This window comes from Blennius ocellaris (assembly GCF_963422515.1).
Source record: "Blennius ocellaris genome assembly, chromosome: 23".
In the NCBI taxonomy this organism is placed as follows: Eukaryota; Metazoa; Chordata; class Actinopteri; order Blenniiformes; family Blenniidae; genus Blennius; species Blennius ocellaris.
The window spans coordinates 17622750-17648761 of record NC_137672.1 but is presented as its reverse complement, the minus strand read 5'-3'; the positions used below and the strand labels follow the sequence as shown (position 1 = coordinate 17648761).

Below are 26012 nucleotides of genomic sequence, written 5' to 3'. Positions count from 1 at the left end.
CGTTACTTTGTCTGCTTGTTTGTGTTTAAATCTCTTTCACCAGGCCCATTTCATCGTCATCCTCCATGGTTGTTTGCTCTGTTTCGTTGGAGGAATACTCGCCCTTCTTGCATTTCCATTTTCTTTGCTGCAGAGCCACCGTGTGGAGATTTGAAGTACTACTAAGCGGGGCTGTATGCGAAAACACACCATGACGAGAAAGGAAACTACATATTTATTATTTGTCATTATTTCTCATTTGCATGGCTTTAATTTGCTTGAATACTATATATGCACATCCTTCACTGGAGGACGAAGAGGGGGGGGGGGGGGGTATCAAGTGATTTGCAATGAACAAAAATTTGTTTTTTTATGTTTTATTTCTGTTACTGTTAAGATATATGGCTGTTTTCTTTTGTACAGGGACTTTTTTTTTTACACAATGAGGACATATGTGTTTTTTTCTGACATATAAGTGGATCTTTAATCCTACAGTAATAACAGACCTAAATCCCATTACTTTTTAACACTACATTTGATGTCTGTCTTGTATTTGCTGTTCAGAATGCACAAATACATCTTTTACAAATAAGAAAATGCGTTTGCTTTTAATTTCCTGCGTTGCGTCGTCTCGATACCGGATATGCTTTTGCGTCTAGGTGAAATATTTGTCCCCCACATTTGAAGAAATCCGAGTAAAAGCACTTTTTAAAAAAAAATGTAAATACTTGTGGTTATATGGAGGCCGAGTGGGCCCGATCGTTTTTACGGCTGTCAGTGCCGAGGGGACTCGGGCGAGCCGAGCGCTTCCGGAAATTGCCGAGCTGTGACGCCGAGCAGCAGCCGTAGCGACGCTTGTTGGGAGTTTAGACAAGCGGAGGGGAGCAAAATGGCGGACGAAGATATTACGCTTGATGGAAAACCTCTACAATCGCTCCGAGTTGCGGATTTGAAAGCCGCCCTGGAGCAAAGAAACCTCCCGAAGAGCGGGCAGAAGAACACGCTCATCAAACGCCTGAAGGGGGTAAGTTTTCTCCCCCGCTGTGGACGCTGAATGTCGAGTCTGGCTAAGTTCGGTTTGGGGGGTGGTGGGGAGGAGGGGTGGTGGTGGTGGGGGGTTAACGTTCGAGGCCGTAAGCGGTGTGTACGAGCTCCGGAGCGGGAATGCATACATCGTAATTACGCGCAAACAACAGCTCGCGGTGTCGCCGCGGCTTCCGCGACGCCTCCGCGGGGCTCCCTCGCGGGGCGGCTCGGCGTTTTCACCGCGGTTACTCGGCGGCCCGGCGCGTTGCACACAGTTGAAGTGTGCACCTGTCAACCGGAGGCCTTAAGCTTTGAGAGTCCGCGAGCCAGCAGCCGCACATAGTGTACAGTACACCGCCGTGCCCGCGCGCTCGCGCACCCCGACACCCGCTCGCCCCCGAAAGCGGAGCGGAGCGGGGGTCCCGGGGGCGCGCGCGCCTCGCGATGTAAACACAATCCCCTCCCGCCGCCGTCCATTAAACTACGCAGTTATATATGTATGTTGTTTTTTTTTAGTTTCCAGCGAGTTTTACGTAACGGGGTCGTTGTTGTCGCTGCGAGCGTTTAGCTTTCAAACAGACGGAAACGTGACTGACGTCCGGGCTCCATCCAGAAACACATGCACGGAAGTAGACTGTTATTTTAAAATCGGTCTTGTGCTTTTTTTTTTTTTATTACCGAGGAGTAAACTCCCAATAAATTCTACTAGAAAATCCCACACAGTAGAATCATGTAACTGATCGAAACAATATTGGTACTTTAGACCAAGGGTGTTAAGAAAACTGAAATTTCCCCCCAAAAAGCAACTTCTTATGCATGTTTTTATAAACTCAAGGTTTTGAACTAACTTGCTAGTTTACTATCTTTTATGGCATCAGCAATATTTAATTACTGTGTGAGCGATTTTAGGATTTTTTTTTTAATAAATCAGTGATTTATTACAAAATTCTACAATTTGCATGGTGGTTGGAAAAAACTGTACTGGAGCCTCTTGCGGGCCAGTTTATGTCCCACATCCCTGATGATACTTTTGCAATAAATTCAGGTTTATATCGTAAAAAATGTACAGCAAGACTTTTTTCTCTCTCTTGCTGAAGCTCTCTGGCGCCCCCCAGAGGACTGACACGTTCAAAACCATTATATCTAGAAATATTTTAGATTTTATGATGATTTTCATGAGATTATCATGTGAAAACTCAACAAATGTTTGCATGCACAATATTTGATGGCGTGAATTTCAATGGATTACCTCTCAAGTGCATCCGTGTTCGGATAATTATTGAGTCATTCCCTATTATTCATTGGGAAAACAATGGAAGTCGTTCAATTGAATCCTCACAACTCGATACTCTTTTAAACTCTCAGGTCAGATTAATAATAACTGAAATCTTCAGTACCTGCTTTTGAAATTATAAAGAGTTTTACAATAGTGGGGCTCATTTTGTTTTGGCAGACATCATTTCCATTTTGATTTACATGTATTCAAAACAAAGCACGCTGTAACTCTCTTTTACCATTAACTTTTCATGTAATTCTGTTTATTGATGGACGGGTATGTTGTTGACTGTTGCGCTAAAGCACATTTGATCTGTATAATTTCTGTTGTTTACACAGTTGGATTGCAGTGTTTAATTCAAATAGACAAACGTTTAATAGAATATCACAAAGATTTAGCCATGCTTTTACTTTTTAATTTGATCTGCAAAATTGTGTGAAATATATGTGGGATTTTCACGTATTGTTATGAAACTTTTCGATGCAGGAGATCAACGAAAGATGGACGTTTAAAACACACGAGTAACAGCAATTAATGAAACAGCTGTAATAAAAAGAAAAATCTACACCCTGTTTAAATCTGAATAATTCCGTTATATTCATTTGCATGGATGCATTGTTATATCATTCCAACAGTCTGGAGAAAAAGACCAGTCAAAGCTGTTTTCTTTCTTTTTTCCTCTTTAAAGAACGATAATATTACATGGCTTATTGGTAATTTCTCTCTCGTTCCATTTCCCCGTCAGGCTCTGATGCTGGAAAACCTGCAGAAGTCGTCCTCCTCCCACAGTGGGCTGCAGCCCAACTCTCAGGTGGGACACTTTTCTGACTTTCGTTTGCAAATCTCTCGAGCGGCGTTGACGTGCGGTTTTGAAAAAAAGAGTGTGGTCGTGCTCCCCCGGTGTCTCAGATCGGGGAAGAGATGTGCCAGAACAGCTTCATCAAGCAGTACCTGGCCAAGCAGCAGGAGCTCCTCCGACAGCGGCTGGAGAGAGAGGCGCAGCAGGAAGAGGACGCCGACGGTAGAAAACACAACTTTACACACACACATACGGTGGCGGATCAGACCGGAAGCGCTGTTCATCAATGTTCGTCACACTAAATTGAACTTGTGACTTGACAGAAAGCCCGGCCGTACCGGAAGAGGACGAAGACCAGTCGGAGGACAACGACAGCTACATCGCCGACAAGGTCGGTAAACCTCCACTGGCTAGATATAGCGCTGACATCAGCAGAAATCGTCCAAACGTACAGAAAATGTGGTTTCAAGACGTCCATCGTCGCAGCAGACTGACGTGTGGCTTTAGATTTCTTTGTGCATATTAATATTTGGGTTTGTCATGAGACCCGAACGGCTTGTAGTCACCGTCCTTCTCTCTTGCGGCAGCAGCAGCACCGCGCCACGCGGTCCCAGCCCTCGCTGTCCAGGCCCGACGCCGGGGCGGGAGACCCGGGTCTGGGCCTGGGCCCCGGCTCGGCGCTCCTCCTCCAGGAGTCGCCCAACGCCTCGGGCACCCGGATGCAGCGCGCCACCTTCCTGCAGGGCCTCAAGGAGGCCACGGCGCCGTCGCCCCCCCGTGCGGTGGCCTCCCTGTCGGTGCGCGTCCTGGGGCAGCCCGACCGGCAGGGGCTGCCCCCCGCCGTGCCGCGGCCCCAGGAGAAGGAGGGCACCGCCCCCAGCGAGCCCGGCTCGGCCCACCCGGTCCTCCACCTGAGCCGGTCCGCCGGGGGCGCCGGTGCCGGTGGCGGCGGCAGCGGCGGCCGCGCCCAGGAGGACAGCGACGAGGCCGACGACGACGAGAGCGACGACGACGAGGACTGGGGGCCGGGGGCCGGCGGCGTCCGGAGGGGCAACCGGGCCCCTCCCCCGCCCCAGCAGATGCCGCCGAGCGCCCCGTCGGCGGCCGCCAGGTCCAAACGCAAGCTCCAGCCGCCGCAGCACATCCCGCCTCCTCAGGTCAGAGTTGCTGGATTGTCTTTCATCTGTTCAGTTGTCTTTCATCTGTGAAAACTGCCTTCAGCTAAATCCTAAAAAGACTTTGATTATTGCTCCAGAGCAAAAAAAAATCCCTTCGATTGCCAACCACCTTGGTTCTCTGGGCTCCTCGGTTCAGTCGAGCGTCAGAAACCTCGGCGTTTGGTTTGACCGGTCTCCGTCCCTCGACAGCCAGCCGAGACGTCTGGTCAAAAACTGTTTTTTTTCCCATTTGAGAAACGTCGCCAAGCTAAGGCCAATTTTGTCCAACTCTGATCTTGAGGCGGTAATTCATGCTTTTATCTCGTCTCGTTTAGATTATTGTAACTCCCTTTTCTAGCAGACGGTCTCACGTTACTCCCATCTTATATTCTCTGCACCGGCTCCCCATCAAATTTCGAATTGATTTCAAGATTTTAGTTCTGACTTTTAGAGCGTTGCACGGTCAGGCTCCTAAATATGTGTCTGACTTGTTGTGCCCCTGGTACTCCTTCGGTCGCTCCCTTAGGTTCTCGGGCCAGAACCTCCTCACTGTCCCACGGACCCACTTTAAAACCAGAGACTTGTCCTTTGAAGCTGCTGCTCCTAGATCGTGGAATGACCGTCCTTTGTTGTAGCCGACTCTGTTGATTCTTTTAAGAAGCAGCTGAAAACACGGCTGTGATTGGTTTTATCTTTATTCCGTCCGTACTATTTGATTGTTTTCATGCCTCTGTGAAGCACCTTGTGATTTTATCTGTGAGAGCTGCTATATAAATAAAGTTTCTTCTTCTTCTTCTTCTTCCTCAGGTCCACCACACGCCCATGCAGCTGCGCCACCCGACGCCGCCGCCGTCGCCGCCGCCCAACCTCTTCCCCCTGCCCGACACCCCCAAGCAGAGCCCGCCGGACGACCACGAGGGCGAGCGGCCCAACAGGGCGGCGGCGTCCTTCCCCGCCATGCAGGGCCGGGACTCTGACTCCAGCTCCGGGTCCAGCAGTCCGGAGCCGCCCGCCAAGCGCCGCCCGGGGCCCCTCTCGCTGCTCGTGCACAAGATGGAGTCGGAGAAGGCTCTCCGTGGGGGGGAGACCACCGCCGCCGCCGCTGCCGGGACGGCCGGAGAGGACGCTCACTCCTCCAGCAACTTCCCACCGGGTCTGAGGACAAAGACGCAAGAGTCCAGAGACGAGGCGGAGGAAAAGGAGCGGGAGAGGGAGAAGAAGCGTCTGGAAGAAGAGAAGGAGAAGGAGAGGAAACGAGTGGAAGAGGAGCAGAAGCAGCGGCAGAGAGAGGAGCAGGAGAAGGAGAGGAAACGACAGGAAGAGGAGAAGGAGAGGAAACGACAGGAGGAGGAGAAGGAGAGGAAACGACAGGAGGAGGAGAAGGAGAGGAAACGAGTGGAAGAGGAGCAGAAGCAGCGGCAGCGAGAGCAACAGGAGAAGGAGAGGAAACAACAGGAGGAGGAGAAGGAGAGGAAGCGGCAGGAGGCGGAGAAGGAAAAGGAGAGGAAGCGTCTGGAGGAGGAGGAGAAGAGGAAGGCGGAGAAGAAAGTGAAGGAAGAGCAAGAGAAGAAGCGGGAGAGAACCACGATGGAGAAGGTGGTCGTGACACTTTCCCAGGACTCGGGTTCCTCCTCCGACTCCGACTCCAAATCGGACTCCTCCTCACGTTCATCACACTCCTCTTCCTCCTCCTCCTCCTCCTCCTCGGGGGGTAAAAGCCAACCTGCTCGCCAGCTGAAGGTCAGTGATCAAACATGCATCTTTATTTTTATTTTTTTAAATCGCTTCATCAGACTTGGGGCCGCCGGGTTCTGGAGCGAAACAAACCTTGACTCTGAACAAAACACTAGAAATCAATTCAGCTTCACGCCGTCCCAGAGAAACCAAACATGGTCTTATGTAGTCATGTGACCATTTCCCCTGGGTGGAACCCGCCGCCCTACGTCGGATGAAGCGGTTTTGATTGAAGCGGACGGGTGGATCCCTCCGTCCTTCCAGAGCTTGTTGGGAATTGGACTCGGCTGTGGCCTCAGTGTTTTGTGTTCTGACTCGTCTCGCAGAAGGCAGACCAAAGAGACGAGGCCGGAGACGAGACGAAGACGAAGACGAGTAAAGGAGCGGAGAAACGATGCCCTCCGAAAAGGTCAGTCACCGGACGAGCTTAATAAAAGTGTTTCTGGAGCTGCAGAGAAACTGCATGTGAGACTTTACAAACTTTGAACGGAAGATTATAAAATTTTTTAAAGCTTAAATCAAGACTGTATATAGTGAGGAAAAAAGAAAATACAAAAACAAATGATCTCTAGTAATTACTATTTAAATATGTATTCCACCAAGCTTTAGAATGAGCAAATCGTTTCCTGGTTGATGCCTTTATTTTGAAAACATACAAGCACAGAAAACGTTTTTTAAACACGTCTAATAAATCTCATAAGTCATTGCAGTTTTTTTTAACTAAATACATGTAATGTGGTTGTTTTACACCACTTTCTTATGGATTTGATCCTACAACGTAACGTGGTTTGAGATTACACACATTTCTAGTGAGTGAAAAGATTCACGGGTGCAAAATGGGAGTGACGACATTTAAATGTCTGTTTTCTATCGGTGTGTCGCTTCCCTTCCCTTCCTGTCTGTCTGAGATGTCTTAAAGCCACTCACGCAGCGCCTTTACTCCCACAGCTTCTACGAATTGAGAGGCTTTCCCCTCCTCGCTAGGCCGTAGCGGCAGTTTCGTAGCTCGCAGGGTAAAAGACGACAAGAATTCCAGTGCGTAAGGTCACTGCAGTTGAAATGGCGCGTGCGAACGCCCTGCTGAATAATTGATGGAGGACGCACGCCGCCACGAGACTGTGTTTATGATTCCGCTCACTCTTACCTTGGCAGGTGAAGGTGAACGCAGAACCATGTTAAAGAGAAACGCCAGGGAATTTCAGATTAAGCGACGCGATGAGATCACATGCGGAGAACGCACTGGAGTTAGTTAGATTTCTGTCGCACCTGTGATCTGCAGTATGTCGTCATCGGGTACAGGTGTCGCCTTGGATGTGTCCTAAATATTAATAATAGTAATCCATGTTTCAGGTCGTTCGTCGTCTTTCTACACGTTCTCTTCAGTATTTAGTCATTCCGCTACGGTTCTAGGAAAACGTGTGTATTTCGTATTTTGTTCCCCTGCTGAACAGGTCATGAAGAATCTCATAATTTTTTTCCAGTAAACTTCTTTCTACATTCTGGAGCTGCTGCTTGTTTACTGTGTACGACATATATTTAATCAGTTTTTTTTCTCTTATGTGTCTTATGTACAAAGTTGAAGTATTATTATTTCACATTAGGCCTTTTGGTATAAATCTGATATTATACAATTATCAGAAAATAACTGAAGATATTTGTATTATAATGTGCAGGTATAAGAGTGATACGTCTATTTATTTCCTGCGTCTGCAACTAACATGCTGTTTTACCTGTCAGGTGTGTTCTGTTTTAGTCACATGACCTCTGACGTGTCTATTTTTCTCTTATTGTTTTTTTTTTGCTGTGATTTGTTGTTACCTCAGTTGTATTTCTCGTCAGCGCAGTTGGTTTACACAGATACATTTTGTAAATAATAATAAGAAGAATGGGATACGATTTGTAGATTTTTAACACTGCCACCAGAAAAACTAAATTGCAACAGGAAACAATTAAATAAGTCGTGAATCCCAAAAATGTGTGGGGGGAAACTTATTCCCCGTATAAGAAATATATATATGTATAAAATTGTGCTTTTAATGGCTACAATCAACGGGACCTTAATACGTCACGAAAACAAAGGTATATTAAGGTAATGGTGTTAATGATGAAATCCTTTTTTTCCCTCTTTACCGCTTCATAATTGAACATTTTAATGAATTCGAGAATCAGAATCATCGTTTATTTCGTTTCGCGGTGTCGCCGGTTGCGGTTATGCGCGAGCATGCTTTTACTGCGGAGGTGCGCGACCGGAAGCGTGTCGTCACCCATTGCGGGCGTCTTGACTCCGCTGGCTCCAGCCAACATGGCCGTCATGCATGCATTGCATCCCTGATACCGACGCAGTGTGCGGCTAAGTCAGCGCTAGCAACCACCGCGCCTCTCAACCCCGCGTCCCCCGGCATCGAAGCGACGCTCGAACGGACCCCGCGCCCGGCGGCCCAGCGTCAGTCCCCCGACCCCCCGGCTGGCTCCTCCTTCCCGAGGCCGGCCGCACAATGCTGTCCGAAGGCAACAAGAACGGGTAAGAGTGAGCCAGAGGGCGACCCGAGGCTTCTCGCTTCCCCCCCCCCCCCCCTCCCCACCACCCCGTCCGCGGTCCGGCGAGCCCGGCGTCTGCGGTCTCGTTTCGTCCGCCGGTGAGCCCGCGCGGGCGGCCCGCTCCCCCCCCCCCCCCACCCCCCCTCCCCTCCGCCGTGATTCCCGTGTCATCGGCGCACGTTGGCCTGGCGAGGAGCGCCTTGCCTGTTGGCCCATGTGAGGAGGACCGGGGGTGGGGATGTCGGTGAAAGCCTTTTGTTGGCTGAAGGAGCAAGGGAAGGTTTTTCTTCCAGAGAGGGGGGAAGGGGAGGGAGGAAAGGAGGGGTGAGGGGGGGGGGGGGGGTCCTCCTTTTCTTTGATCAGAGCCTAAAATAGCTTTGCAACGTGAATTAATTAATAATGGCTTCGGATTTCATGGCGTGAGCATTGATTTCTCCTCTCCTGTCTCGGTTGCCTCATTTTCCTCACAACCATCTAGAAGCTGCTTTTTTTTTTTTTTTTCTCCTCCTTCCCCTCCTCAGTCCACACACATCCTGTCCATCCTTTTGCAGGCGTCCAACGCACAGAGGACAGTGTATTTTTGAGGTTTTTTTGTGTGTGTGTGTGGCTGAAGCGATTAATGATCTGGCCGTTGTCAAGGGAGATCATTAAAGCAGACATCTGTTAGCTGTACAGTCAGTGTGAATGCTCCCTTATGGTGTGATATAATTCTCCCAGCTGGCACCAGCATTCACACACCCCCCCCCCGGGAGCTGGACTGCATGTGTGCTTTGACCGGTGACAATGTTTTGGTCCGATTTTGTGTGTCCAGACTGTTAATTTGGGTTTGATCTGAGTCATATTCCCGATGAGCTGCCATGAATATGAATTCGTCCTTGCGAGCGCCGGCTTTTTTTTTTTTTGTAAAGATTAACCAGACGAGATTCCATTTTATGGCACGTTTAAAAAAAAAAAAAGCCGACGCTAATCAGCAGTTCCTCATACCGGCCGAGTCGTCCCAGGGCCCGTCACCTGAGAAGGAGACGCTCAAACGCAGCCGCGACTCATTCATTCATTCATTTCCATTCATTTTCTCCCTGCAGGGTTGTATTTCAAGTTGACATCTGCCTCCTTTTTTTAAAGAAAGCCTGCAGGTGTTTCTGCAGCCTCGAGCCCCACACACACACACACACAAGACATCCACACCTCGTGCGTAAGGACAATGTGTCCGCGGCGTGGAGGACGGATTGCTCCCACTCCTGGTTAATCTGGAGACGGAGGACGAACTGGCTTTTTCCCGGGGTGGATCTGCCGAGGAGGAGGAAGGAGGAATTGTTCTGACTCTCTCTTTAACAGTTTGTTCATTAAAAATTCAGCCACAACTAAACACAAAGTTTATAAATAATAACGTGAGCCGGGGTCTCGAACTCTCGGCTCGGCGCAAATTCGCGTTTATTTATTTGACGTAACCGATGGGTACGCATTTAAACAAGTGACTGACGTCTCTCAATTAGGTAATAATCATTAAGGTGATGTAGTGACCTTCTCTTCTAACGGCCGTATTTAATGATATGCCGAATAATAAAAGTGTAGTTTATGACGACTTGTGCAAAGGGATTTTTTTCTAAGAATAAATTGAAGGAAGGAATCGGCAGCACATACACACTTTAAGGTTTTTTAGGGTTTTCTGCACAGTCAGATCCAGCAGGAGGTCTCAACCTGCAGCAGCCCGGCTCACCTGACTCGCCTCCGACGCCCAGATTTTATCAGTCGGGAACAAAATTGCATTTTGCCTGAAGGCTCGCCCCACAAACTGTCTGGAAAACAGTCGAAAGTTTGTCGTTTTAACAGCCAGAAGTCGGTCTGAAGCAGTAATCGCCATCTTCAACATCTGTGTCGTGCAGCTGGAAGTACAGGGGAGTTCTGCATCTTGCTGCACTCTATAAACCAACACGAAGCATCCTGGCATTTATTATTCAGCTTCCTGAAGCCGTTCCCTCCGGCAGCACGAGAAGCGGAAGCTGTTATTGAATGCAGGTTAAAATCAAAACATGTGAGTTGATGTAGTTGCGTATTGTTTTTTTTGCACACTTAACTGTGATGTAATTGGGTGTAAGGAGGTCTGATGACTCTTTAGCTGCAATTAGGGTTGTTTTTTAATTCATTACGTAGGTTTTTTATTCATTCCATACATATATAATGGGTGAAACACTAATCGAATGATGTTCCTGTTGTTATATAGTGGCATCTAGTGGCCCCACATGGTACCTAGCAGGGTGTTTTGATGCAGACAATGTTCCTGAAGTCCTTGACGTGACAGTCTGGGAAATACAGCCAGTGGTACAAGTAGTTCTCAATTAATTCCAGTTGGACTGGCGGAGCATGGATGCGCGCTAATAGAATTGATTGCATTTGAAGTTCTTTGTGCTGATGGCTTGGATCGGTCGTCACTCGCAGGTAATTAGCCCCTTTTGGACGCCCTGTTTTCACTGGATCTGCTCGGTGACATAGAAAGTGATGGAGGAGGCTGATGAGAGAGAGAGAGAGAGAGAGAGAGAGGGAGATGGAGGGAGGTAGAGAGAGAAGGATGCTCAAAGACGTGAGTCTCCCACCTACAGGGTGCTGCCTCGGCGCCCGTGTCCTCGCGGAGGAGGCTTTTGATTATGTCGGTAGGGGAAGTTGCTAAAAATATAATGACGACATCTGCTTGTTTTCTCTCCCAGAGTTAGATAACGGAGCGTCGGAGCAACGCGAGCACAAGCCTTTGAAGCCTGAGCTCCCGATTCACGGCCGTGGTGTTTTCTTGGCTTTTTTTTTTTTTTTTTTTTTACTGGCTGTCATGCTCACATAGCTGCGCCCCCCCCCCACACACACACACACAGGAGTCTCGGGAGTGTGGCCGAGTCGAAGGAGCGTCGGTGACCCCGGGTGTCAGTTAGCCCGCGAGTTATTTATAGCAGGAAGTGACCCAGATCGCCGGCCCCCAGCACCCTTCCTCTGACTCCTTCAGTGTTTTGCATCGCGTCCCGTCACCCTCGGTCCGGTCCGGTCGGGGGGGACGTGAGAGCGACACCCACTGACTTTGAACTCTTGAGCGCCCATCAAATCAAATCTATTTGTATTTGTATATCCCTTTACAATCACCCAGTGGTACCCAAAGTGCTTTACAACAAAGCTATAAAAACAATACATTAAGAAATAAATACAAGAATAATACCTAAAAGACTGGTGGAGGTGTGACGGTGCTGCAGGTTGGTGCAAATCTTCCAGAGATTCATAAAAACAGAGCATATAGAATAAATACTCTGCCCTAGACAGAGTTAAAAGCCGACTTAAAAAAATGGGTTTTCAGCTTTGATTTAAAAAGGCCCAGATCAGTGGTGGTGTGAATGTCGGGGGGGGGGGGGGGGGGGTCAGCGACAGCAAGAGAGCGTCACCCCACTGTTTATATCTCCACCTTGGAACGTGTAGAAGAAGCTGAGCATTCCGACAAGACGGAGTAATGGCGACTACATGTCGTACCCAGTACTATTAAGACTCTGGTTACAAGACGTGTTTTCGCTTCCCAGAGGTTCTGTGTTCACCTGGCGAGGGCGGAGATGATGACAACCACACACACACACACACACGTGTGCACACGAGAACAAGGCGCCATACACCGTACACGGACATTCGTATGGACGACTTTGAAATCACTCGTCCTGCTGACTGGACAATAAAAGCACCATGTTCCAGGAGAATATGGAGTCCTGACGTTCTCATTGTCGTCGCCCGCTAAGATCCTGACAATTTACTCTTTTTTAGAGGATTTTCTTTTTACATATTCTATTTTTTGGGCTCTTTTTTTTTTTTTGCTCTCGTTTAGATTTTTAGAAGAAGAAGAAGAAATTTATTTGTATAGCGCTTTTCATACATGTCATGTAACACAAAGTGCACATGTTTTACACATGTTTACATATTTTAATTCCTTAACTTTATAAGTTCTGCACCTTTTTACCTTGAGCTGTTGTAAGTTTGTGTTTCCCCCCCTGGGGAGGAATAAAAGCTCTCTACTCTACTCTACTCTTAAGATCTACTTGCTATTGGCCGCTTGCACAGTAGCAGCGCTTCAGAAAAGTTGTGTTTCCACGGAAACAAGAGTGGGGAGCGTTTTGAGAGAGGATCATAACGAGTTAACTTTTCAAATGCGCTGCTTTTAGCAGCAGCTGATGTTTTTTGACGTGAACAAAACATCCTGTGTTCTAAATGAGGAGTCGCCGGGTATCGTCAGATATACGGGAGTGTGTAACCTATCTCCCCCCCCCCCCCCACCTGCAGGGAGGTGTCGGAGCCCAGCACGGCCGCCGTGACCGAGGTGGAGCCGGAATCGGAGAGCTCCATGGCGCAGCAGCCCGCCTCCGGGGCTGAGCCGGAGAACAGCGAGGGCCGCCTGGAGGAGGTAAGATCGCTGCGAGGGGCGGGGGTTGGGGGGGGGCTGCTCCGTCACCCACTAACCTGCATCCTCACTCACACACTAGCATGTGTAACGTAGAGGTAGGGGGGGGGGGGGGGGGGCGCTCACTCAAAACCAACACAGCCCCAGTGAGGGGCTCCTGTGCAGGGTTCCTCCTCTTGATTGGACCTCCATGTTCATCTACTTCCTGTTGTAGAAACAAAATGGTGATTGGACGGGTGACCAGGTGACCAGAATGGGGGCTGAGTTGGATTTGGGTCCCGGGGGGGGAATAAAGGTTAATAAGCTCATCTCTTCCATTTGCTTTTGAAGCTACTAATATTTCCCAAGAAGCTCAGTTACATAGATGATCTCTCACACATGTCTGAGTGTTTGTTTGTTTGTTTTGTTTGTTTTTGTGAACGCAGGCAAGCTTACAGCGCATGCATTTTGTATTCCTGCAGTCGGGGATTGTTTGTATGTGATTCGTTTGCAAGACAAAACTGTTGACGCTAAAGGCCCCGACACACCGAGGCCGTCAATCCTGCAGAGGATTGTGGTTTTTTTAAAGGGTTCATCTTGCAGCTTCGAGTGGATTTTCATCATCCAAACTGCACCGCAGTGAAGAGAAAATATCAAATTAAAGGTTATTATTACACGGCTCTAATGAACTCCAGGCCAGTTAATTGTTTTTAGCCTTGATTTTCAAATTAAAATCCATCATGTTATAGGTGGGCATTAAAGCGGCGGGAGAACAAGTTAACAAAACTACTCGTGAAGATTTAAAGAATAAAATTTTCCACGGCCTCCAAGAAGGCCGTGGAGGGAAAATTTTTTTTCCCTCCACGGCCTTCTTGATGCCTCGTTTTCACTTTCTATATAAGCGATTTAGCAAACCGTGCTGGTTTAGGTTGAACCCAACTCTGTTGGCTGCAGCCGCCTGAGGACTCCTAAATAAACAATTCCTAAATAAGCTTTTAAGCTGCAAGATGCCTCGTCTTTCACTTCAGCGTGAAGTTCCCATAGCAACGGTGTGTCGGGGTCTTCAGAGTCACACTGGAGTGTTGCATTTCTTTAAAAAAAACCCAACATATAACCTCGAATCTCTAAGGTGGAGGAAATCTGTTCTCATTACTGACCCAAACTATCCAGACTGGATTAACTTCTGAGCTTCTCTGCCCTTCAACTTATCAGTGTGTATTTTATTTTTGTTGCGCTTTCGTGTCCCTCCTGGGTTTGCATGAGTAACGGATCCTGACAGTGTGTAGAGATGCATCCGGGCTTGTTTCTGCTGTTCCTTTCACACTGTTTTCATTCTCGCTGCTCTCTTAGCTTGCTCCTTTCACACACTGTCTCTCTCTCTGTCTCTCTCTCTCTCTCTCTCTCGCTGCCTCTTTGTAGCCCTACTTTCCATCTTTTGCCTTTGTATCCCATCATGATCACTTCTCTCTCTCTCTCTCTCTCTCTCACTATATATATTTATGGTGTGACTGCTGTTTAAAACCCCATTGATTGCTTTGTTATGAAGGTGCCCATGCCTCTTCCATTGCCCCTATTGGTACCTGCTGCGTACTACTACCACCACCTCCACCACCACCACCACCACCACCAACACCACCTCCTCCACTCCTACTCCTCCTGTCCCGCTATGCCCAAGCGCGTCGCTGGTACCTGAATTAGGCGCAGAGTCTGCGATGGCACTGAGTAAAGCCGCCCCCCCCCCCCCCTCCTCCGAGTCTGCAGCGTAGCCCTACAGCGAGACGCTGAGCCAGCAGGAAGCTGGAGCCTGCATCAGGCCGCCGCCGACAGCAGCAGCAGCAGCCATGGTAACTGCAGCAGCACGCAGTTGTCATGGCAACCCAGCCACAAGGGTTAGAAAAAGCCTGCTCGCCGAGCTGAAGCCAGACTGGACGGCACTGCGAGGCGGCGGCGAACGAACGAGTGACTGAATGGAGGGGTTCAGGGGAAGGTGTGCTTCGTCACTGCTCACCTCCTCCTCCTCCTCCTCCTCCTCTTCCTCCCTGCTGCCATTTTGAGGATGCACACAGTCTGCATGTGTCATTCTCTGTGGGGGAATAGACTCACCTCTTCCAATCCTGTGTGTAGGCCTTCGTCGCCCTCTGCTGGTGGGGTGGAGTAATGACTTTGGACTGAGACCTGCTGCTTTGACTCCCCCCACCCAGTAACCCGGGGCTCTGAAGGGACGTGGATGTGATGTGGGGCTGTTCCGACACAATCCAGTAGAGCAACTGACCTCGTCTGCTTGTCAGTCGTGCGTAAAGGACTCAATCGCTGATGGACAGTTTCAAAAAGAACTTCTTTTTTTTTAATTTTTTTTATGTGGCACATGGGCTTCACACTCTTAAACGAACTCGCCAGCTTTAAAAAAGACCGCAGAGACTTTTTTTGTGCGTTTTTACCGCGTCGCCATTTAAAAGACTGATCTCTGATGGCGGCGCGACACAGACGGCGCACGGTGACGCTCATCACCCACGCTCGGGAACTCTGGAAACACCCGACAAGCCGCCGCCGCCGCCTCCGGAGTGGGACCGGGTGTTTCAGGAGGCTGACGTCCCGCCTCCGGCGACGACCTGGCAGGAAGTCGTCGCTGCGATTCCGTGCATTTATAGATCCACGTCGTCGCGACGCCCACGGCCGGGCCGCGGCTCCTCGTGAGCCCAGAGGCACTCCTGGCGGCGGCGAGTCTTTTCACGACGTCTGGGGATTATTTTTGTTTGTTGTGCTTTGATCGTCGTCCAGAGACCAATCAGACCTGTGAACTGGTGACACCAGCTGATGCTCTCTGGATACAACGCGCAAGAGACACTGTGGACATTTTCAGCCGCTTCGACGTCGTCAAGCTGCAGATTTAATCTCATCCGGCGCGTCAGATCTTCACGGACTTTAAAGCAAAGTAAACATCGCCCTGCTTTGACACCCCCCCCCCCCCTCCTCCTGCAAAAAGACTTGAAACGAGACTCTGTGACCAGCAGACAGTCGAGACACGTCCTCCCCAAAAAAAAGTCCAGCCCTGTGATCAGTTCCTGCCTGGTGGTTAATCGACACTCTCAAATCGAGCCCCGCCCTCACTCCTCTGCCTTCTCTGATTGGATCCTTGTTGCCTAGATACAGTACACACTGTCGTGCGGTTGGGCCGTAGTCGAGCCAGTAAGGAATCAGGTGTCAAATGGTACCGGGAATTCAATGACTCGTCATTATTCCTGTATTTTTAAATTGTTTACATTTTAAAAAGACATAACTGTGCAGATTAATTATTTTCTCTTACCTCCTGATCTGTTTGAGTAAATAAGGAGTAAATTTTATACAATTTTCCTTTGTCATTTCGTGCTAATTCTAATGTGTTTTTAGAGATTTCCTTGCTAGATAAGCGGCTCCTGGTAAATCTGAACCAAAGCCGTGGAGCTGAAGTGGTCTGTTGTGAATTAAGCTAATTCTCAAGGATGCTGAGTTGATATTGTTTGTGACGGGTTGACTTTTCAACACGCCGTCGTCCGTCTCTGCTCATTGACGATCGCCAAGGGTTTAGATCAGTCGAAATCTACACGATGGCATATATTCCCCCTTATATCGGTTATGAAACGTCTGATACACTTTTAATTACGAGAGATATGCTTTTGGTTGTGGCACAATTTGTCAAATAACCAAGTTCAGACGAGTAAAAAAAGCAAAATTGTAAAATTTCAATCCCTTTTCCACGTTAATTGTGCCTAAAATTGCTGAAAACACAGATTAAAAAACAAACTATTTGCTGAGCAATTTTTTTAAATCAAAAGAAATGATTAAATATAAAACCTCACTGCTTTTTCAGACTTTCAGTTTTAAAGAATGTAAAATAAATACTGAATGGGCACAACTCACTCATGGAAAACCTCGTGAATGCATAAAGGACAAACACATTTAACCAGAAGACGGACCAAGATGAAGGGATTATCGGTGAAACCGTACTTTTCTTTTTAGAGATGGGTAGAAAAGGTTTATTTAAAATTATTTAATTTTTTTTAATTTAAAAAAGACATTTTTAAGTACATTACAGTCATTCCAATGTGCTTTTATAGAGAGCACATATAAAAGCCCAACATATCCACATGAGCAAGCAGGTTTGAAACCGATAAATATCCTCTCAGTGCGTTAATTTGCATGGAGAAATGTTGCGTAACGTTTGTGCACGTGGAAGCATGTATAGGCCCGTTTGAAGACGCAAACCTCAGCAAGTCGATGCAGTTTGATTTATAAACACTCGATATCTCCAAAAGCAATCATGCAGGGAAAAAAAAAAAAAAAAGCTCCCGTCGGCCCTCGTAGGAATGTCGGAAACACCAAACGTCCTTTTCGTGAGAATAAACCGACAGCGGATCCAGAAGAAAGTGCGAAAAAGGACATGAGTTTATTGAAACGAGGTTTTCACAGTTTCGCGATTTCCTCGCCGACATTGGCGTCTCTGAGCAGAGGTGGACGGCGGAGACGTGTCCGGAGTCTCTCCGTGGACCGGAGGACGTCCCGTCTTTACTGTGGTAGAATTAGAGCATCCAGGCCTCCCCTCCTCCACCCCTCCTCCACTGTTCCTGTGTTCACCTCCTGTCTGATGTGGCCTGTTTCGGGTCTGGACTCTGGGTTCTCATGTCGCCCCCGCACCCCTGGGGTCTCTGTATGCTCTCTCCCTGTCTCCCTCTCTTTCCAGAGCACCACTCCTAAGGCTTTTGCCGCTCGCAAGATCTCCCTGACGAGTAAGTACGCCGGCCGCCGCACCTCCTCCCTCGACTCCCGGAGAACAAACGCAAGGAGGGAATGTCCTGCTTTTCCACATTAGGAAGGCGGCAAAAGATGATAAAGATAAAGAGCTGGCTTACCGCCGCCTGTCCAGACTTGTGTCAGAACACACCACGCTGTGGTTTGGTCTCCCGTCTTTCTGCCGGGCGAATGTTTCTTGGCTTAGCTCAGCCAACCCGAAGAGCGCCGCCTCAGCAATTATACCTGTTGTTTATTGTGATAAATTACCTGCTTTATCGCGCCCGTTTCTTCCCACCGCCTCCCGCCAGGTTTTGGCGGTGAGGCGTTGACAGAATTATAGGGGGAATTATACTCCCGTTGTCCCGTTCACACCAAAAGGGCTTTGGCATCAACGCCGTGATTCATCGGCGATATTCACATTTTTTTTGTCCCTGGATAAAGTGCTTACCGTAACATCTGGTGTTACGCTCAGCCACAATAAGCAATCGTCTGTATTTTTTTTTTTTAAAAAGGCCAAATGTAGGAACTTGTTTAATCGGTGGTAGACGTTAATAGTTACTTGAAGCTCCGGGGGAAAAGCCGTGTTGGTTGAAGTGTTTGAGCAGCATGTCTGGGAGACACTCTTCCCGATAGTGAACTTTATCTTGTGTTTTTTTTTTTAACCCCTCGAGGCACTAAAACGTCTCCGGCGCCGGCAGACGGCGGATCGGCGGACTCCGACACGAGCACGGCGGCGGGCAGGAAGCGGCGCTGGGGCTCCAGTACGGCGGTCACCGCCAAGAAGCCCTCCATCAGCATCACCACAGACTCCCTGAAGGTGAGCGTCCGCACGGCGGCGTCGCCACCGCGGGGTTTCCATGGCGACGGTTGCCGACCGCGACTCTCTCTCTCCTCTTGCCTCCCAGTCGTTGATCCCCGACATCAAGGTGAACCAGGACGCCGTGGTGGAGCTGCACCCCGAGGAGCTGCAGTCGTCCGGCGAGGAGGAGGAGGAGGAGGAGGAGGAGGAGAACCTGGACGCCGGCCGGGACGACCCGGACAAAGGCCTGAAGATCCGGCGCACCGTCACGCAGGTCGGTGCCGCGGGACCCGGGGAGCAAGGCAGCCGGGTGGAGGGGATTGGTTTGGCTTCAGGAATACGAGGGTTTCGTGGTTTAAAAAAAAAAAAGTAAGCACAGACAATAAAACGGTGTCACACAATCTTAAACAGTTTACAGCAGGGGCGCTCAATACGTCGATCGCGATCTACCGGTCGATCGCAATAATAGTCATAGTAGTAGATCGCACGACATTAGAAAAAAAAAATAGACGCTGGTGTAATGAAACTGATTTATCTTTCCGAATTACGAGTACAATCGAACGCAGCGTCAGATGACGGCTGAATCTTTCTGACCTTCAGGTCAACGCACACGCGCAAACGACGACGCTAAGTGTGGCGAAGCTAACAAGCTAGTCAAGCGAGTTACCGCAAATTTGAAGCCCCCCCCAAAAATGAGTGGGGGGGGGGGCTGGACCAAGTGAGAAGACGAAAACGTTTCACTTTCACGAGGAATGGGAGGTGGACTTTTTTTTTTCACGATGTCATTTTCGAAGTGCGTTTGTCTCGTCGACCGTCGCAATACCAAAGAAGGTCGTCAGAGTAAAGTCGAGTAATTACAAAGAATGTTCATAGTTAATTATGTCGTGTTGCACAATATTGGCTCGTACGGTTTTGCAAGGTGCATCAGGTACATTTTTGTCGTGGGTAGGTCACTTTGACTTGGTCGTTTTATAAGTACCTCGCTGAAAAAGTGTGGGCCCCCCTGGTTTACAGTGACGTATATTAACAAACAAACGGATAAAGGCTAAAGTTCAGTGATCCTTCTTTAACGGTCGGGTGAATTCGGTGGAATAAATGTAGAAGGTTTGAAGGTCAACAGGAAGTTGAAATGAGGAGGTGCAGGCTTTAAGGCTTCAGGTCCGACAGGCTGAGGAATCTAATGTGATGAAGAGTTTCCAGGTACGTTTTGCTGAATCGTTTGTTTCCCTAATTCCTGGACTAAACGCCAATCGTTTCCCCCCCAAGGTGGTTCCAGGCGACGGTCAGGAAAACGGCCAGACCAATGAAGGAGAGGAGGAGGAAGAGGAGCAGCAGCGGCAGGAGCAGGAGCAGGAGCAGGAGGAGGAGGAGGTGGACGCGGACGCGGAGAAGCCCGAGAAGGAGAAGCATCGCAGGACCTCCAGAGACAAGAGGAAGAACAGCGCCTGCGAGGAGGCGGCGGAGACGCTGGCGTCCGTCACCGTGGACGGAGACGCAAAGAAAAGTAAAGAAGAAGAAGAAGAAGTGTGTACGTGACGGCGTGTCCATCCCCTCTGCCTCACCTCTCTCTCTCTCTCGCTCGCCCCCAGTTACTCCCAGCGACAGCCTGGTGCGTCGCTCCATCAGCCAGCAGAAATCCGGCGTCTCCGTCACCATCGACGACCCGGTGCGCGCCGCCCGCCAGCCCTCGCCCCCCCGGGGGAAACTCTCCAACATCATCCACGTGACCAACCTGGTGGGTCTTCGCCTCGTCTTGTATATTTCTGGATTCCTTAGCCGACGGGACGGATCGGCCGTCTTCCGTCTGTGGCCACGCCGGGCTCCAGAACCGCGATCTAGTTTGAAGTGTAAAAAAAAAAAAGATGGCTGACCCTCGCGCCCTCGCTCCCCCGTCGCAGGTCCGGCCCTTCACCCTGGTCCAGCTGAAGGAGCTGCTGAACCGCACTGGCGCCGTGCTGGAGGAAGGCTTCTGGATCGACAAGATCAAGTCTCACTGCTTCGTCACGGTGAGACGGTCGGGTTGTTAGCGGGGCGGTGGAGTGAAACGCTCCAGTTTCTAGTGAAAAGTTTGTTTAGATAACTCGTTAATGTGAGAACTGATCCGTCTCCGTGGAAACGGCCCCTCACTGAACGGCTCACGATTTAAAGTCCTAGTGAAATGAAGATTCCACCTCCAAAACACTCAGGTGTCGCTTCTAGGGACATTTTTCATGCTAACTGGCCGAAGGGTAAAATGTTAAAACACGACAATCTGCGAGAAAATAGCCGATTAACGGCGGTGTTTTCGCTGCTGGGCGGAGCTTCTGACAATAATAGAGTGACATCACGAGTTGTGCACACGCCCAAGTTGTGTTTACATTATGGAGGATCAGAGTTTTGACCACGAAGAGGCTGAATTTAACCAGATTTCATCATCGGGTGTTTCAAATCCGTGGAATCACCGAAGATGAGTCCAGGTATTACTTGATCGTCTACTAGCCGCCCGAGCTAACGGCTAGCCGCTCCCGCCGCCTGTGCTCCTTTCCTCCTCTCTCGGTCTCTTCCAGGCTCAATCTTTCATCAAGGCTCATAAAACGCCGACTATAACTTCAAAACACTGTAAAAACTTGGATATTTAAGAGGAAACAAGCCGATATAAACACAACAGATGGAGATCTGCACAACTTGTGATGTCACGCCCACGAAGAAGGATTCCCCCCGACTTCCTCGGCTGGAGATTCAAAATTCAAATAACTTTATGCGACAACAGTGGTGGGGCAGAGTCGGAGGAACCTTACAAGTAGAACCCCAACTATCGTTTTTTGCAGAGTAGTGTTTTACATTTCACTGGGACACTAGGGCGTCTCTGTGAAACACTAGATGACTTGTACTTCCTGTTCTCTTCCTGGATTCTCCTTCCGCCGCCACCGCAGTACGCCACAGTGGAAGAAGCGGTCGCCACCAGAGCCGCCCTCCACGGGGTCAAGTGGCCCACGAGCAATCCCAAAGTCCTGAACGTGGACTTCAGCGAGCAGGTGGAGGTACGACGTCACTCCGCTACTTCCCAATGGTGTTTCCGACACGGAACGAGGATTCTGTCTGATTCTCTCTCTCTCTCTCTCGCCCCCAGTTGGACTTCCACAAAGGCATCCTGAAGCCGGCGGTGGAGGAGGAGCTGCCGCCGCCCCCCGGCCCCCCCCCGACCCGGCTGCCGCCCCTGATGCCGGAGCGCGACCGCGAGCGTGAGCGGGAGCGTGGCGTGCGCGACCTGTGGGCGGAGCGCGAGCGGGAGATGGAGCGGCGGGAGCGGGCGCGGGGCGAGCGGGAGTGGGACCGCGACAAGGTGCGGGAGTTCGCCCGGCCGGGCGAGGACGGGCGGCGGTCCCGGTCCAGAGAGCGAGAGAGGAGGAGGAGAGAGAGGGCCAAGAGCAAAGAGAGGAAGACCGACAAGAAGGGTGGGTGTCTTTTTACCCCCAGTCCTCTGCCGGGACGTCTCCGTCTCAGAGACGCCGGGCGTCTCACGTTTGGACCATCTCATGTCGTGTCTCATGTTTTGATCGTCGCCCTGCAGAGAAAGGAGACGAGCCTCCGGCCAAACTGCTGGACGATTTGTTCCTCAAGACCAAAGCTGCTCCGTGTATCTACTGGCTGCCGCTGACCGACGAGCAGGTCAGTCCCTTCATCCCTTCTTCCTCCCTTCTTCCCTTCTTCCTCCCTTCTTCTTCCTGCCTTCTTCCTCCCTTCTTCCTCCCTTCTTCTTCCTCCATTCTTCCTCCATTCTTCCTCCATTCTTCCTCCATTCTTCTTCCTCCCTTCTTCATCCCTTCTTCCTGCCTTCTTCCTCTCTTCTTCCTCTCTTCTTCCTCTCTTCTTCCTCCCTTCTTCCTCCCTTCTTCCCTTCTTCCTCCCTTCTTCCCTTCTTCCTCCCTTCTTCCCTTCTTCCTCCCTTCTTCCTCCCTTCTTCCCTTCTTCCTCCCTTCTTCCTCCCTTCTTCCTCCCTTCTTCTTCCTCCATTCTTCCTCCATTCTTCCTCCATTCTTCCTCCATTCTTCTTCCTCCCTTCTTCATCCCTTCTTCCTGCCTTCTTCCTCTCTTCTTCCTCTCTTCTTCCTCTCTTCTTCCTCCCTTCTTCCTCCCTTCTTCCCTTCTTCCTCCCTTCTTCCCTTCTTCCTCCCTTCTTCCTCCCTTCTTCCCTTCTTCCTCCCTTCTTCCTCCCTTCTTCCTCCCTTCTTCCTCCCTTCTTCCTCCCTTCTTCCTCCCTTCTTCCTCCCTTCTTCCTCCCTTCTTCCTCCCTTCTTCCTCCCTTCTTCCTGCCTTCTTCTTCCTGCCTTCTTCCTCCCTTCTTCCTCCCTTCTTCTTCCTCCCTTCTTCCTCCCTTCTTCTTCCTCCCTTCTTCCTCCCTTCTTCCTCCCTTCTTCTTCCTCTCTTCTTCCTCTCTTCTTCCTCCATTCTTCCTCCCTTCTTCCTCCCTTCTTCCTCCATTCTTCCTCCATTCTTCTTCCTCCCTTCTTCCTCCCTTCTTCCCTTCTTCCTCCCTTCTTCCTCCCTTCTTCTTCCTCCCTTCTTCCTGCCTTCTTCCTCCATTCTTCCTCCCTTCTTCTTCCTCTCTTCTTCCTCCCTTCTTCCTGCCTTCTTCCTCCATTCTTCCTCCCTTCTTCTTCCTCTCTTCTTCCTCCCTTCTTCCTCCCTTCTTCCTCTCTTCTTCCTCTCTTCTTCCTCTCTTCTTCCTCTCTTCTTCCTCTCTTCTTCCTCCCTGCATCCTCCCTTCGTCCTCTCTTCAGGATCGTCTCTTTAATTCATCCTTCATCCTCCCTCCTTCCGCCCTTCTTCCTCCCGTCTTCCTCCCGTCGTCCTCCCGTCGTCCTCCCGTCTTCCTCCCGTCTTCCTCCCGTCTTCCTCCCGTCTTCCTCCCGTCTTCCTCCCGTCGTCCTCCCTTCGTCCTCCCTTCATCCTCCCTTCTTCCTCTTTTCCTCCGAGTTTAAACTCTTTGCTTTTCCACTCCAGTTTGATGTTTCACGTTTTCGTCCGTCAGTAATTCTTCACACTCGTTTCCTCTTTGACCGATTCGTCCTCCTGTTCTGTCGTTTTCTTCTTCTTCTGCTGCTGCTTACTCTTGCAAGCGCTCGCAACACTTTTATATAGTTTGAAAAGTAAAATAAATAATAGCTTTTTAGATTAGAGAGCTTTTATTCCTCCATAGGGGGGGAAACACAAACTTACAACAGCTCAAGGTAAAAAGGTGCAGAACTTATCAAATTAAGGAATTAAAATATGTAAAAATCTAAACAAGAGCAAAAAAGAGCACAAAAAATTGAATATGTAAAAATAAAACAATCCAGTAAAAAGAAAAACCCTCTAAAATAGAGTAAGTTGCCAGGATTGCTATACACACAGTGTAGATGGGTAAAGAACTGTACTCTAAATGTAAATGCTTAAATTGAGTGTTTTTGTGTGACGCGTGAACTAAATGCTGACTCGCCTATTTTTAAAACGTTAAAATGTCCTTAAAAACTTTGTAAACTGCCTGTTTTTAACAGGTTTTTTAACATCTTTTCCTATATATGGCTTCATGTTACAAACAAATTATTAAAACGTATGAATTATTTCTCAAAACGTGTTTTTATGACCGCATTTTAAGTGTAATTGGGACAAATTGAAGTGATTTAAAAGTTGGATTTCTACGTTCCCTGGTCCAAATGGAGGCTCAGGCGTCGGATTGGGACGCGGCTTAACGTTTGCGTCTCCCTCCTCGCCGTCCCGCAGGCGGCGCAGCGGCTGCTGGACCGCACCGAGCGCCAGAAGGAGCGCGAGCGGCGGCGGAAGGAGCAGGAGGAGGAGGACAAGAAGCGTGAGGAGGAGCGGCTGAAGGAGAGGTTAAAGGCGCGGGACAAGGACGGCGGCGTGTCGGCGGGCGGCGGCGGCGGCGGGGGCGGAGCCACCTCCGGGAGAGGCGGCGGCGGCGGCGGAAGCGGCGACGCAGACAGAGAGCGAGGCCGCGGCCGGGAGCGCGAGGCGGACAAGAAGAGGGACGGCAGCCACCGGTCCAGACGAGCCTCGGCGGGGCCCGGGGCCGGCGGGCGGCGCTCCCGTAGCCGTAGCAACCCCAGAGACAGACGCCGCTGAGGGGCCATGAAGGCAGCTCCCTGGCTCCGCCCCCTCACCGCGGCGCCAGCGTTTGTCTTCCACACTTCCTCCTCCGTTCTCTCTCCGTCTTCCACGAGCAGCACTGAGCGGTTCGTCCTGCAGGGGGCGGCGTTTCCCCCTCCTTCCTCCTCCCTCCCTCCCTCCTCCTCCTCCTGGGGGGAGGGGGAGGCGGGGTCCTGGTTTTTCTGGCTCTCCTCTTCATCTTCGTCCCTCTGAGGTTTTTATTTCGGTCCTGCGGGCGCAGCAGTTCCTTCCTCCGCCGAGCCCTGTAATAAACCCGGCTGGAAATAGATCCCGACCCCTCGCCTGTTTTCTAGCGTCCGTTTTAATCTCTCACTCTTCAGCACAAAGCTTCGGTTCGCTTTAGTTTTTCTACCACTTAGGAAAAGTAGTTTTACGAAGAAACGGTCCTTTTTTTTTCTCTCTCTCTCTCTCTCTGTTCGTCGTTCCTCCTCTTCCTCGCCGGAGGCTCGTTGAAGTTAAAGTCCTGCCCCTTCGTCTCGACACTGAACGTTCGGACGGTGGGAAAGAGATGATTTACAATCCGTGTCCAGAGAAGTTTTATTGTGTGACCTGCTGCGGAGGCTGATCTCACTGCACTGGGAATAAAAAATAAATAAAAAATAAACAACAAAAAAAATAAAAAAAATCCTCCGACGATCCTTCAATCTTATATTTATGAGCAGGATTAAAAAAGGAATAGTTTATCTTCTAATAGTCTAATAGGTTGAATTTTCATATTTTTAATTCTCGTTTTTAGTTCCAAACTGTGTGATTTTTTTGTTTTTTTTTGTTTTTCCTCCTTTTACTGCAAGTGCTGAATGTACCGAGAATTTAAATGAATAAATCTAAATTGGTTATCACGTCGTCTGCGCCCATGTTTGTTTCTATATTATCATATATTCATTATTACCTTCTGGATGTGTGCAGGTTTAATTAAATTGAGGCAATAAGATTAGCTGCTTTTCACTCATGTTTATTTAAAACATTAAATGCCGTATTTACTGGACTATAAGTCACCTCTTATTTTTTTGCTTGATCTACAACTTAATTAAAATATACAAGAAATGTTTAGTTTGTTTTATATGTAAAGGAAAGTGATTAATCACAAAAGTTTAACGAACTACCGTATTTCCTGAACTGTAAGTCATTGTTTTATTTAGATTTTTGTCTGCATGTTAAATTATTTAAGGAACAAATGTTCCTAATCCGTCACGTTTTACTAAATTAAATCACAATACATGCAATCGATCAAATGTTTTCTGAAACTACCGTATTTTCTGGACTACGGTGACACTTATTTTGGTTGCTGCTTATAGAATTCACATCAAAAGCAGATTATACAATAAATATACCATGTTGCACCACTAGATGTCACTATGACATTTTCTGCCTCTTAAATTAATACTTTAGTGCAAACG

General features: G+C 49.2%; 1 protein-coding gene across 2 annotated transcripts; it reads left to right on the top strand.

Annotated features, from left to right (window-relative positions):
- The first annotated feature begins 854 nt into the window (after positions 1-854).
- Positions 855-25458, top strand: acin1b (apoptotic chromatin condensation inducer 1b). Of its 2 annotated transcripts, none has more exons than XM_080518938.1 (18): positions 855-1003; positions 3027-3092; positions 3191-3302; positions 3404-3471; positions 3671-4237; positions 5045-5977; positions 6298-6380; positions 12806-12926; positions 17620-17665; positions 18341-18486; positions 18575-18742; positions 19735-19972; positions 20058-20203; positions 20367-20474; positions 21381-21488; positions 21578-21902; positions 22019-22116; positions 24211-25458. In XM_080518938.1, exons 1-18 carry the CDS (start codon positions 869-871, stop codon positions 24568-24570), a joined length of 3828 nt encoding a protein of 1275 aa, XP_080375064.1. In that variant the 5' UTR covers positions 855-868; the 3' UTR covers positions 24571-25458. The 2 variants fall into 2 exon arrangements, with proteins under 2 accessions (XP_080375064.1, XP_080375063.1); XM_080518937.1 differs by having other exon boundaries at positions 3668-4237.
- Positions 25459-26012: the final 554 nt, after the last annotated feature.

Bases quoted from the DNA above. Each gene is read 5' to 3' on its own strand.
- acin1b (XM_080518937.1), top strand. From the start codon at position 869: ATGGCGGACGAAGATATTACGCTTGATGGAAAACCTCTACAATCGCTC. The intron at 3,472-3,667 runs GTCGGTAAACCT...CTCTTGCGGCAG, and splicing joins ACAGCTACATCGCCGACAAG to CAGCAGCACCGCGCCACGCG. The intron at 12,927-17,619 runs GTAAGATCGCTG...CTCTCTTTCCAG, and splicing joins GCGAGGGCCGCCTGGAGGAG to AGCACCACTCCTAAGGCTTT.